Source organism: Arachis ipaensis, chromosome B01 (genome assembly GCF_000816755.2).
Source record: "Arachis ipaensis cultivar K30076 chromosome B01, Araip1.1, whole genome shotgun sequence".
NCBI classification, from domain to species: domain Eukaryota; kingdom Viridiplantae; phylum Streptophyta; class Magnoliopsida; order Fabales; family Fabaceae; genus Arachis; species Arachis ipaensis.
This window is the reverse complement of record NC_029785.2, coordinates 121,782,125-121,795,199: the sequence shown is the minus strand read 5'-3', so window position 1 is coordinate 121,795,199 and position 13,075 is coordinate 121,782,125. Positions and strand designations below refer to the sequence as shown.

The 13,075-nt window shown below is 34.7% G+C and overlaps 1 protein-coding gene across 1 annotated transcript; it reads left to right on the top strand.

Moving 5' to 3' along the window:
- On the top strand, positions 3,975–8,814 carry LOC107635185 (kinesin-like protein KIN-8A). Its single transcript, XM_016338582.2, has 7 exons — positions 3,975–5,218; positions 5,796–6,069; positions 6,484–6,534; positions 6,637–6,729; positions 6,812–7,177; positions 7,391–8,089; positions 8,289–8,814. The coding sequence occupies exons 1-7, from the start codon at positions 4,425–4,427 to the stop codon at positions 8,319–8,321; spliced, it is 2,310 nt and encodes a 769-aa protein (XP_016194068.1). The 5' UTR covers positions 3,975–4,424; the 3' UTR covers positions 8,322–8,814.

Here is a 13,075-nt window from a genome sequence, read left to right as displayed (position 1 = left end):
AAAAAAACAAGAAAAAAATAAAAAATATATATTATGCTAATTAAAAAATATAAAATAGAAATTTGTGAATGTCAAAATAATAAATAATAAATTTGTGAGATATGATTAAGTTAATATGTTTATCAGCCTTAAAAGTTTGAGCTGGCATTGTTTGCCTAAATCTTTGTTCCTCAATGAATTTCTATTGATCAAACGAAACATGGCATCGACATTTTTGTTTGAAATTTTAAGCAAAATAATTTATCCTTCTAACGAATTTGCTTAAATATCCTTTCAAGTTTCAACTGCCAAACAATTGAAGTCTATTAAATTCTCCTGAACTCCATTTAATCCATCCCATACCAGTTACCACCAATCTAACTGTAAAGATCCCTCAAATTTAAATAAGAGTTTAAGTAATGTTGATGCCTACAGATACAGTTTCTTGTTATGTGTAGAGACAATTAGAAAATAGCAAGAAAATAATTCATTATGAAAAAAGGAAAATAGTTTGTGGTAGGACATTCGTTAATAGGTTTGTGTATCATTATTGGTACTCATTAGAGAGACATGTAGGGGACATTATATAGCAGAAAATTTGAGGAAACTAGGGGAAAAAACAATAAAAAGGGAGCATAATGATGAAGATTTATACCCCATTTAATGTACACAAGTATTTATCATAATCTATTTGCACTAGTTAATGTAATCACCTGAAAGGAAATAATCTAAAATTGGTCACAAACTTCATTATAGCCATTGCACCTAATTATGTTCCACTCACTTCACATTAAGCAGCTAAATGATATAACACATAGAAATGGGATAAAATAAAAGGGAAAAACCAATCAACAAACATTGTTGGCCCCATTGCATTTCATTGATGTTTTTTTTTCTTTCATAAGCCGAAAGGAAACAGATATATAATTAGCCTCTAAACTCCTAAAGCCTTTGTTTGGTAAGAAAGGCCCACTAAAATAGTGGATTTAACAATAATCATTGTTAAGTGCACTAGTATACCTCCCACACAAAGAAAAGAGATTACCTATTTATTGAAAAACCATTCATGAACGAAATTATGAGATCAATGCTTCTATATCTGCGCAATTGTTATTAGGTTATTTTTATTTTTACTGTAAGGCACGGCACGATTGTTTATAATTATGCCTTGATTCTCCCTTAGTTAATTCATTAATTGGTAGCATTCAAATTTTGTGTAATGTAATCACGTGTGTTGCTTGCCTTGGAAGTTCAATCACATCTTTGATAAACTCAACAAGCTAAAAAATAAACAGGACAATTTTAGTGAAACAATGCGAATAATATGGTTTATAAATTATTATGATTTTCATTAGCACGCAAAGTCGCAAGTAAAATACAAAGATGTATGTTATGGTAAAGAAAGAAATGGTAAAAAATAAAAATTCATTTTGATAGATAATTACATAACTTAATTAGAAAAATATGCCATTTTATTTTTATTAATTTTTAATATAAATTTATACATTTCTCTTTATTTTTTTCACAAAGTAACTATATGTCTCTATCATAGATTGTCTAAATATAAATACAAACACTCCGTCATAATTTTTACGATTAAATCTCCAAAATGGTCTCCCAGATTGAATTCGTATATCAATGTTGCCCCTCAGTTTCTAAATGCTCTAAATGCTCCATCCAATTTGAGCTCCGTGCGAAATCCTGGTTCTTCCACCCAATTCCGGCATGACTCAGCAGCCGGAGTGCTGAGCTGGCAGTTCCACCTCCACGTAGACTTCATCACCCTCCACCATCACCATCGTTCCTCCTCTTCTCCCAACGGAGCCACTACCCTTCTTTCTTCTTACAATCCTCCTTTCCCTTTCTCCCTTCCTCAAGCATTGTAGTCCTTTCCTTCTCTCAGTTCACCAGCCTTCAGATCACTACCTCAGAACCACTGCCGTAACCCTTTCTCTTTTCTTCTTCCTCTATTCTTTTCTCTTCTCCTTTGTCCATTAGAGGGGGTGGATGAGAGGGGAATTAAAAGGTTGCTTGAAAAATATTTTCATACACTTTCAGCAACAATCAGAATCCAACAAACTAAATTAACCTATCATAACCACCTAAAATCAATTAAAACAGAAAATTAAACTAAACTAAGCCTAAAACTGGTAAAAATTAAAACTAAATTCTAAATAAATCTAAACTAATAGGGGAAGTTAGGGTGGTTAGACAGGAAAAGAAGGCAAACCGAAACGTGAGGAAGGAGAGCAGGGTTAGTCATCGTGGGTGATGGAAATGACAAGGAGAAGCAGACGAGGGGAGGACACCGGCAGAGTAGTGGTTGCAGCGGGCTATTGCGATAGCAGTAGTTCGGTGATGAGGAACAAAGATAAAGGTACCCGACTCTTTAGCTGAGAAGAGGAAATGGGGGAGGAAGATGTGGCGGCGCTGAATAAAGGCCGGAGGTGATGGTGGTGGTGATGGAGATACTAGAAGCTGTGATATGGCTAGGGTTCGGTGCGTGGAAGAGGGTGATGAAGAGGGCAGATTGGCGGCGACAGTAAGCCCGGGCCTGACGGAGGTGGTTCGCCAAGAAGAAAGCTCGACATCTCTGGACCTAACGGGGAAGAAGAGGGCAGAGGGAGGAAGTTGGACGCAGTGGTCGCAGATGGTGGAGGCTATGGTGGCTCGCAGTGGTGGTTCAGCCTTAGGCCAATGGACAGAGGAGAAGAGAAAAGAAGAGAGAAAGAAGAAAAGAGAAAGGGTTGCGGCGGTGGTTCTGAGGTAGTGATCTGATGGCTGGTGAACTGAGAGAAGGAAAGGGCTACAATGCTTGAGGAAGGGAGAAAGGGCTATGTGGAGATGGAACCGCAAGCTCAGCGCTCCGCTGCTGAGTCATACCGGAATTGGGTGGAAGGACCAGAATTTTGCACAGAGCTCAAATTGGAGGGTGCATTTAAAGCATTTAGAAACTGAGGGGCAACATTGGTGCATGGACCCAATCTAAAAGACAATTTTGGGGATTACTCTAATTTTTACTATCTATTAAAATTACCCTTGCATTAACAATTAGAATCAAATTCGCATAAATACAATTGGAAAAATTTCAAGTGTACTGAGAACACTAGTATTCCAGTTGTTTTAATCGTTAATTTCAATTAATATATATTATATATATTTTTTGGGTAATACTAGAGAAACAAAAAAAACATCCAAAACTTGTCTTATTTAGCATTTATTAATTGTTGCTAAATAAGGCAAGTTATGCCTGTTTTTTGCTGATTTTCTTTAGTTACCAAATATTTTCGTATTTTTTATAATTGAGATCAACAGTTAAAATAACTGATATACCGGTATTCTCAATACATTTAAAACTCTTGCAATACAATTAATTATATCATGATATCGATGATATTTTCTTGTTTATTTACTTGGTTTGTTCTATCATAACTTCCATATTACTCTAAACTAGACAGTAACAAAAAAAAAAGATAAAAAAAGCAAAATAGGATGAAATATTAGAAAAAGTTAAAAATATTTACATAATAAAATAAAATTAAAATAAAATTTTAATAAAAACTAAATTAAAATTTATATATAATTTAAATGTAAAAAATTAAAATTAATGAATAATTTTTTTCTATGTACCTTCGGTCTTCTGCCCTTAGTTGGATATGAAAATATTTGGTAACCAAAGAAAATCAGCCAAAAACAACCATAACTTATTTTATTTAGTATTTATTAATTGTTGTGACAATTAATAAATGATAAATAAGGCAAGTTCTGGCTAATTTTTTTTATCTCCCTAACATTATCGGTTGGATATATGTCATATATCACATCATATATGTATATTATTTTTTTTTTGAAATTAAAATAAATTCCTCATTTATGGTGAAGGTAAGATTCCCGTGCATTAGGGAGTAGTAGCAAATATTATCCAAAGTGGACCCCCACATTAGGTAACCGTTTGGGATCTTCACATTTGAGTATTTGACCGTTACTCCCAAAATCCCCATTCAAATTTTTCCATTTCAAAACTTTTCAGTTTTCACTATTTCCACTCCCTCAATCACTCTAAAAAGTCAACTCAAACGGTCAAACCCCAAACGGTAAACTGTAAAGTGAGTGGAACTATCAAAAAACCTTGAGTTTCAATATCACAATTAACTAATACTCGTTCGATTTCCCTCCTAAAACAACGGCTCAGATTCACCGAAAAATCAAAATTCCAAATCTCGCACACAAATTTACACAAACACCTAGAATGCAAACAAAACACTACTACTACTCTTTCTTCTTCAGCTAAACACTGTTTCTTTCTTTCTTTCTTTCTTTACTCTTCCGCCGGAAAAGTTTCCGACTTTAAGAACTGCCGCAAAGCTTCCTCTTTAGCTGGGTCGATCTCAAATTCTTCTTGGCATGTCAACGTAGAAGCAAAAGAACCGAAGAATCTCGAGATAATGCCGGTTTCGACACGGTCTCAGATGACGCCGAACCGGGTTCGAGACGAACCGGACTCGCGGCTGAGGAACCCGCACCATGGCCTGAAGGAGAAGCTTAGGGCACTGACAATGCTCTACGAGCAGCAGAAGCAAGCTTCTCAAGCTCTCAAGAACCCTTCTCTGAAGTTCCAAAATGAACAGAGCAATGAAAACAACAGACAAGAACAGAGTAAAACAGAGAGCAGAATCATGAGAGAGAACAAAATGTACAACCTTCTTCCAAATTCGACCGTTACAAGAACCTTCGTGTTGCCACAACCACTACCACCACCACCACCACCACCACCACCATCACGCGCCGCCACCGCCACTGCCGCCGACGAAGACACAAAGGAGAACCTTCCAGTTCTTGGAACCGACCGAATCGTTGGGTTTTCGTGCCAGAGAAAATCCACAACGACGAAAAATACAACAATGGTTTCGGATTCTGCTTCCAACACGGTGGCTAGGAAGCTGTCGATGGGGGCAGCGGCGGCGGCGGTGGCGGCGGAGGAGAGCTCGGAGAAACAGGGGAAGGTGGATGGGAATGGGAGCAGGATCCTCGTGTTTGTGAGGCTTAGGCCTATGAACAAGAAGGAGAAAGAAGCGGGTTCACGGTGCTCCGTTAGGGTCGTTAATCGCCGTGACGTTTATCTAACGGAATTTGCGAACGAGAACGATTATCTGAGGCTGAATAGGGTTCGTGGAAGGCACTTCACTTTTGATGCTGCGTTTCCTGAATCGGCTACTCAGCAAGAAGTTTATTCAACTACGTGAGTTTCATTTTATGGATTTTAATAAATTTTCAATAATTTTCATGTTCTGTGCTGAAACTGGAATCAAAGGTTTTTAGGTAAAAGAGCTTGCTTTAGTTGCTATTTTTGGAAATCTTTCTTTTCTGGTGCTTTGTTCTGTGTTGATTTTGCTCTCGTTTTGTGTTTTGCAAAGTTGCTGAATTTTCATCTATTGATCAATGTTACTTACTTCATTGCTATGAATTATGATTAGTTGATTACCATATTGGAGAAATTTGTAGGTTTAAGAATGTAGACATTGATAGTACCATCAATGTTGCTTCTTTCTGTATTCATTTTGAAACTAAGTCTTTGTGAATCAGCTAAGACTGAATTCAAATTCAAATTTGTTTATGATTAAAAAATTGTTGAGACAGCCTTTTGAGATTTGACATACCAAAAACATTTAAAAAGAAAAGGGTGAGGGACTGTTAAAAGAATCTGAGGCCTAAATAGTTGAAACTCTAAATTGCTCATTCTATTCCGTGCTTAATATTATTCAGCAAGCATTCAAGAATCTTTTATTGGCTTGTGCATTGACTTTTCAAATTTTCAGGACCTCAGAACTAGTGGAAGCAGTTCTGCAAGGGAGGAATGGTTCAGTGTTCTGTTATGGTGCCACGGGGGCTGGAAAGACTTACACCATGCTCGGCACCGTAGAGAATCCTGGAGTGATGGTATTGGCAATCAAAGATGTTTTTAGCAAAATCAGGCAGAGAAGTTGTGATGGGAACCATGTTGTTCATCTGTCGTATCTTGAGGTCTACAATGAAACAGTTAGGGATTTACTTTCCCCTGGAAGGCCTCTGGTTCTTAGAGAAGATAAACAGGTTTGCTTCTTCACCTTGCAAATAGAAGCTTATTATTGTGTATTCGACAAACCACTACTGAAAGCTTATAATGTGTGCTGGGAGATGTTAATGGAAGTTTTATGATGTGATTGTAAGTTCTTGAAGAAGGTTAATGTGTTTAATTAATGCCATTGTTTATCATATTGCTTGCTACCTGTGCCACCATGATTATGATGACGAGATCATGAAAATTTGCATAAAATCTCCCCATGAATTCCTGAGTTTCAAGTTTACGAATTTTGGTCCCCAGGTTGAGTGCTTGAGTTCACTTTTATGATTCAAGAACATAAGTAATATTATTCAAACATGAAAAATTTTATGATCCAAGTTGACTATGCATTACCTTATACTTTTTAATGACATCTGATGATACATTGTCCAAACATTTTATAGGGGATTGTGGCAGCAGGTCTTACACAATATAGAGCTTATTCCACAGATGAAGTAATGTTCTCATCCCTTTTAGTGAATTCCAAGTTTATAAGTAGTTGAGTTCGAACTTTGAACCTTATTTAACATTCTATTCACTTTGGTTGGTTGATGTAGGTTATGGCATTGCTGCAACAAGGAAATCAGAACAGAACCACTGAACCAACTCGTGCGAATGAAACATCTTCGCGTTCCCATGCAATTTTGCAGGTGACTAACTAACAAAATCCACCTTATGATTGTGACATGTTCTACTCACTAACAAAATCCACCTTATTTTTGTTACATATAGGTTGTGATTGAATACCGAGTTAGGGATGCAGCGATGAATATAGTTAATCGTGTGGGAAAGCTCTCATTGATTGATCTTGCAGGGTCAGAGAGAGCTCTTGCCACAGATCAAAGAACACTTAGATCTCTTGAGGGCGCTAACATAAACCGGTCTCTCCTTGCACTAAGCAGCTGCATAAATGCTCTTGTGGAAGGCAAAAAACACATACCATATAGGAATTCCAAACTCACTCAACTCCTCAAGGACTCATTAGGAGGAACATGTAACACTATCATGATTGCGAACATAAGCCCAAGTAACCTCTCATTTGGCGAAACACAGAATACTGTTCACTGGGCCGATAGAGCCAAGGAGATTCGGACAAAGGTTGAATCCTCTTTACCATTACAAGCTATTACTTCCCTCTGTTCTGAAGTTTTCATCATGTTGTACATTAAACACATTTATAACTCTATATCTTTATACGAATTTTCAAAGCAACAAATATTTTGGAAGGAAAGTAGTATCACACTATCAGCATGTCAAAAACTAAACATATTTGTGATGGCATTGAATAAATAAGGTAATCTGTTCATGCAGGTAAGAGATGCTAATGAGGATCAATTGCCAGTGCCGGAGACAGAAACTGACCAGGCCAAGTTGGTAATCGAGCTGCAAAAGGAGAATCGTGAATTGAGAATGCAGCTAGCGAAGCAGCAACAGAAATTGTTGACTGTTCAAGCACAGTCCTTGGCTGCGCAATCCTCTCCAACACCGCCTTCAGCTTCAGCTCTTTCTACTCCTCCAACATCCACACAGCCTAACGAAAAACGAAGGACTAGATCTTCTTTCCTCTCGGGAACTTGTTTCACTCCAGAATCCAACAAGAAGAAAGGAGCTGAGCTAGCTGTGAGAACACTTAACCGAACCGTGAAAGCACTGGAGGCAGAGATCGAGAGAATGAAGAAAGATCATAGTTTGCAGCTAAAGCAAAAAGATGATCTTATTCGCGAGCTTTCACAAAAGGGTGGAATTCAAACCACTGCAGCAACAACAGCAGAAGAAGTAAGGAAGAGAGTGGTGACCAGGGCTAGCCTAAGGCTAAAGGAGTCAAGCAATGGCGAGTTGAAGAGTCCAAGCCATCGCTTTCGATCACCAGTCCAAGTTGCCAAGAAGAGAAGCTTTTGGGACATAACCACATCTAACAGCCCATCGATTGCAACATTTAATGGCAGAAAAACCAGAAGTCATGTCATTCCTGAACCTACTACTGCACCCCCTCCATCAATGCTTCTTCAGGTATAGTACTTTCTTGCTCCTTATGAAAATTTTAAGATTTTCATAATTGATCATATTTTCACCAACCCCATGTTTATCTTCATCTTTACTTCTCAATGGTGAAAATCAATACAGCATTCATTTTTTGTAACCAAAGCAAATAACAAATCTATTTTTCTTGTTTGCATTGTCTCCATATACTTTTGGTTGTATTATACAGCCTGGTTTTGCTCGGCAAAAAGCGAATATTTAAAGTGATTTACACAAAAAGGAGTGGAAGATGAAGTTGCTTAGAACACAAGGAAGCGCAGTTTGAGAGATCATAGATCATTGCAAACATGATGTGCACCTCAAATGAATAAGGAAACAGTTCAATCAACTGCAAGACCCCAAGTGTGCTGCTTCTCACTCATCATCATCCCCCCCTAAACTGAACCATGTTCATTATTTCAGGCTATTGAAGTTTCTTGAGGAAACTATAAAATCTTTTATTATGTATGTACATTCACTGTTTCCTCAACCTCAATACACCATACTTTTAACGACTTTAACAAGAGAAAAAAATCAGATGTAATGTGAATTTGTGTTAGGTTTGATAATGACATGTACTTGTAGATTAGGGTCAATTTTAAGTAGTCAAATCTTTTCATTATTTGATTTCAGTTTCGACAAGGTTGTTTTCATTGTACAATCCAAGTTTGTTAATTTTGACAAGATAAATTAATACATTTGTTTCTTAATTATTGTATTCATGACCTTTGATGCTGACTTAAACATCTAATCCCCATTGAAAATACTGTACAATTATTGATAAGGATTTAATTGGGGTTTAATACATTTAAAGTAATAAAATCCCCAAATGGGCCTTATGAGTTGTTGCCCTTTCAGCACCACTGTTTTTTTAGACGGACTCTTGGTCTTCTTGATGTCAAAGACTGGCATGACACAATTCTTCTAAAATTCAGATCCTTGAATAACAAGATTATCATTCCGTCCCTTAGCTTTAAGATGACAAAAATGTCCTCCTGACGTATCAATTATGACACAAGTTGGATAACCAACATGTGAATTTGTGGCGCATACACTTTGAAAATTTAATAGCAATGTGGTAGCTGATTGACTGATTATTACAAGAGAACTACTATATTTATTTATGGATCAAGACTAAGGTGAAGAAGTTGGAAAAGTGGTATGAAAGGTTAATCACTTTTAAATTAGGATAATGAAACACACATTTTATGGGAGTTATGAATTTAATCTACTTCTTCACATTATTTTACTAATTTTTTCATTTTAGAATATCTATTTAGTTATGTTAAAACCCAAAGAGTTTAATTTTGATTTGTAGTACAAAATATTTTATATAATTATCTAACTACATCTGTTTTTTTTATTACCATTTATGTGATTAATATAAAATATAGTTAGTTTTTCTGACATAACATTATGTAATTGGATGTCTATGTAAAATTGTATGTTTCAAAACTAAATTCAAACTAAAAAGTAACAAAGTATGAGTTGTGTTACATTAACTTTAACATTTGATACTCATATCATCTTAACACCACACCCAAAGATAAGCAAGTAGCTTTTTCTAAGATATTGAGAAAAGTGATGTTATTTGAACATGTAAAAGTAATTGTTAACTAGATATCAAATATGATTTAAAAATAACAAAAATAAGTTTTAGTATTTTAAAAAGGGGTAAATTACTAAAAATGTGCTCGAATAATTTTAGCGCTGACAAAAATGTACCCGAATTTCTTTATTAAGAAAATACCCTCAAATAATTTTAAAACGCGACAAAAATATCCAACATTAAATATGTATTTCTCAAAAAATACATTAGAAATAGAATTTTGATACGATTTTTTACAAACATAATTAGAAAAATGAAATATTATTATTCTTAAAATTTGGTGATTTTTCGCTAAGTATATATTTTGTGATTTTTTAAAAGTATTATTAATTGTTGACAAAAAAATCGCAAAAAAATATATACTCAGCGGAAAAATCACCAAATTTTAAGGATAAAAACATCTCATTTTTCTAATCATGTTTGCAAAAAACGCATCAAAATTCAATCTTTAAAGCATTTTTTGAAAATACATATTTAATGTTAGATATTTTTGTCGCATTTTAAAATTATTTAAGGACATTTTTGTTGATAATAAAATTCGGATGCATTTTTGTCCGCGCCAAAATTATTTGAATGCATTTTTGGTGGTTTACCTTTTAAAAAAATCACAAAATAAGTTCTTTTTTATCATTTAGGCATTAGTAACATCACTTTAATGATAACTACTAAGAAGTAAGAAACAAGAGAAGATTAAATTTTAACATACCAGATAGTGCAATCCATGAACTAAGAGAAAGTCTTCCTCTGCATATATATTTTCTTTCTTATTTGTTAAAATAAAAGTAATTACAAAGCTCAATGAAATTCCATTGATCTACCTAAAGATTGGAAAGATCTATGGCAGATAGAAAGATCTCCTAGGTAGTAGGTACAAGTCCCAACAGATCAAAGAAACAAATGACAAATCACAAGATATCTGTGCAAAAAGCCAAAGTGTGCTGTGACATTTTTCTGAACCAACATATCATGCAATAGTTGATATAAGAAAAGGATATTCCTTTAACATGTAAATAACTAAATTTTGGACTTTTAGATATTCAATTAATACTACTCTTTATAAAATAAACTTACATTGTAGTAGTAGACCTCATAACAGCTGCTATATATTTGAGCAAATAGGTGCTGTCCCTTTCTAGCCATTATTTTCTAATGTATGCCAAAAAAAAGTGTGAACCTTAGCTCACATAGATCATAGATGAGAATCCCATAGCTTAGTGACACAACCTGGTGGAAAAGTGTAGTAATAATCTTTGATTCCCGACCAAAAAGAAGATACAAAACAATTATAGACTGCATAGCATCAACCTGAAGTCCCCTTTAATTATAATAACTATTTGGTCTAATTCATCAACTAAGATTTTTCAGTAAATGGAACAATCGAAATTGTTAAAGCCAAGACAAAGATGGCTTACATAACTAGTAAAAGAACAAGTTTAGTTCTTCTCAGGTATAAACTCTAAAGGTTTATTGGTATATCCTGATCTTAATAGAATGATCTGCATTAAATTTAAGGTCAATTTAAGTTATATGATTTTGGAGAGAAAGATGACAATGTAAGATCCATTTTATTAATTTATGGACAACACCTTAAACTTATCTACACTTTTGCAATGACCTGTGAATATGTTCCACCGACAACCTTAAGGGATTATTCTGGTTTCTTCTTCTATCTCCATTGTTTATTTTCATATTTTCAGTGTGGGGATTGGGGTGTGTTGGTGCACTAATTAGGCCAATAATGATGTGAATGAGTAGCCAAACTTTATGTGGAGCAATTAGCTTTTCTATCTTAAGAAGAATGATTACTAGATGATAAAATTTTATTTTTTTTATGAACAACAACTTCGGTATCAGTGAAAGGCATGTAACAAATTGGTTTCTCTAGCTGTCAGCAACATATTCTAATCTACATTTTCTTCTCTCTACTAATCTACAGGGAAAAAAATAGTAGGAAATTGTTAAAGCCTGAAAACTAGGAGAAAGGAAAGGTGAAAAGAGGGAGAGATCACTATTATGATCAAATAATCAAGGTTGAAGGAATTTTCCTTTTTTGTGATTAAATAAGTGTTGTGGCCACATATGTTTCAATGTGGTGGGCTACATAGTGATATAGTCTAATACTTTAAGAGACTCATGCTTGCACAAATTACAATGAGTCATATAAGCTTGTGACAAAAATAAGAATGTTTTTCATATACATTTCAATTAGGCCAAACAAAATAAAAAAGCAGTCAACAAGTGGAAAAAGCAAAATAGCTGAGTGCATAAACAAAAGAATAAAGGATAGCAAAATGAAAAAAAAAAAGATGAGGTATGTTGTCAGATTGTGGGTAACTGAATATATATTTTTTCTTTTTTCTATTTTACATTTGCTTTTTATGACTTCTATGATTGATTAAGCATTAAAATTTAAAAGGAAAAAGAAAAAGGGCAAAAAAAAAAAGAAGAAATCTTGGGATCACTTCCCAAACAAATTTGTACATAAAAAGCAATGATTGGAACAATCTTTGCTTTTTGGACCAAATACTGAAAATTGTGTTGGTATGAAAGAACATGCTGATAAAGGATTCAAGCTAAACAAGGAAAGAAGATAATCACAACTCACAAGGAAACAAAACAAAACAAATAATGAAATGGCACTCACAGCCCCAAATAATAATTAATATATGATATCAAGTTACAATGCTTATACATACATTCTCATATGGCAATCTTCCCCTTAAATAAAGTAAACAAAGGATCACATGCAGTAGAATCTGTAAGAACATAACTGACGTTATAGAATCCAAACTACAGTATGTCCAAGATATTAAGCAGCAAAAGAAGTATTTAGACCCACATTATTATAAATCATATCTTATCTAATAACAAAGAAAGTGTGATTGATGCAAATTTTATAACTAGCAGTAATGGTCTGTGAAGAGTGATGGAGTAACCAACATAAACCCACATAATAGGGACACTCTGAAGTGGAAGCAGCACTTCCAATTGTAATGAATGAAATGAAATCAACTAGGGAATAAGCACATAACGGGGGTAAAAATGAAAAAAGGAAAGCGTGGGGGAGTACAGTGCAAAGATAGAAGGCCAATCCTCCAATTTTAATTAAACAAACAATATGGCAATCATGAAATTTTGCTAAAAAAGCACTAAATCAAAATCCAGAGTTATAAAACAAAAAGAAAAATGCAAAAACAATCATGATTAGCATTAACCTCCAGTCTCATATCACTAATTCAAGGATTAGAGAAAAATAGAAATAATAATAGGAACTATACATATACACCTTTCATGACCCCACCCTCCACCACCATGCTGTAAAGTATTTGCACCATTTTCACCCCCTTCTCTGCTCTGCCATTAGACCC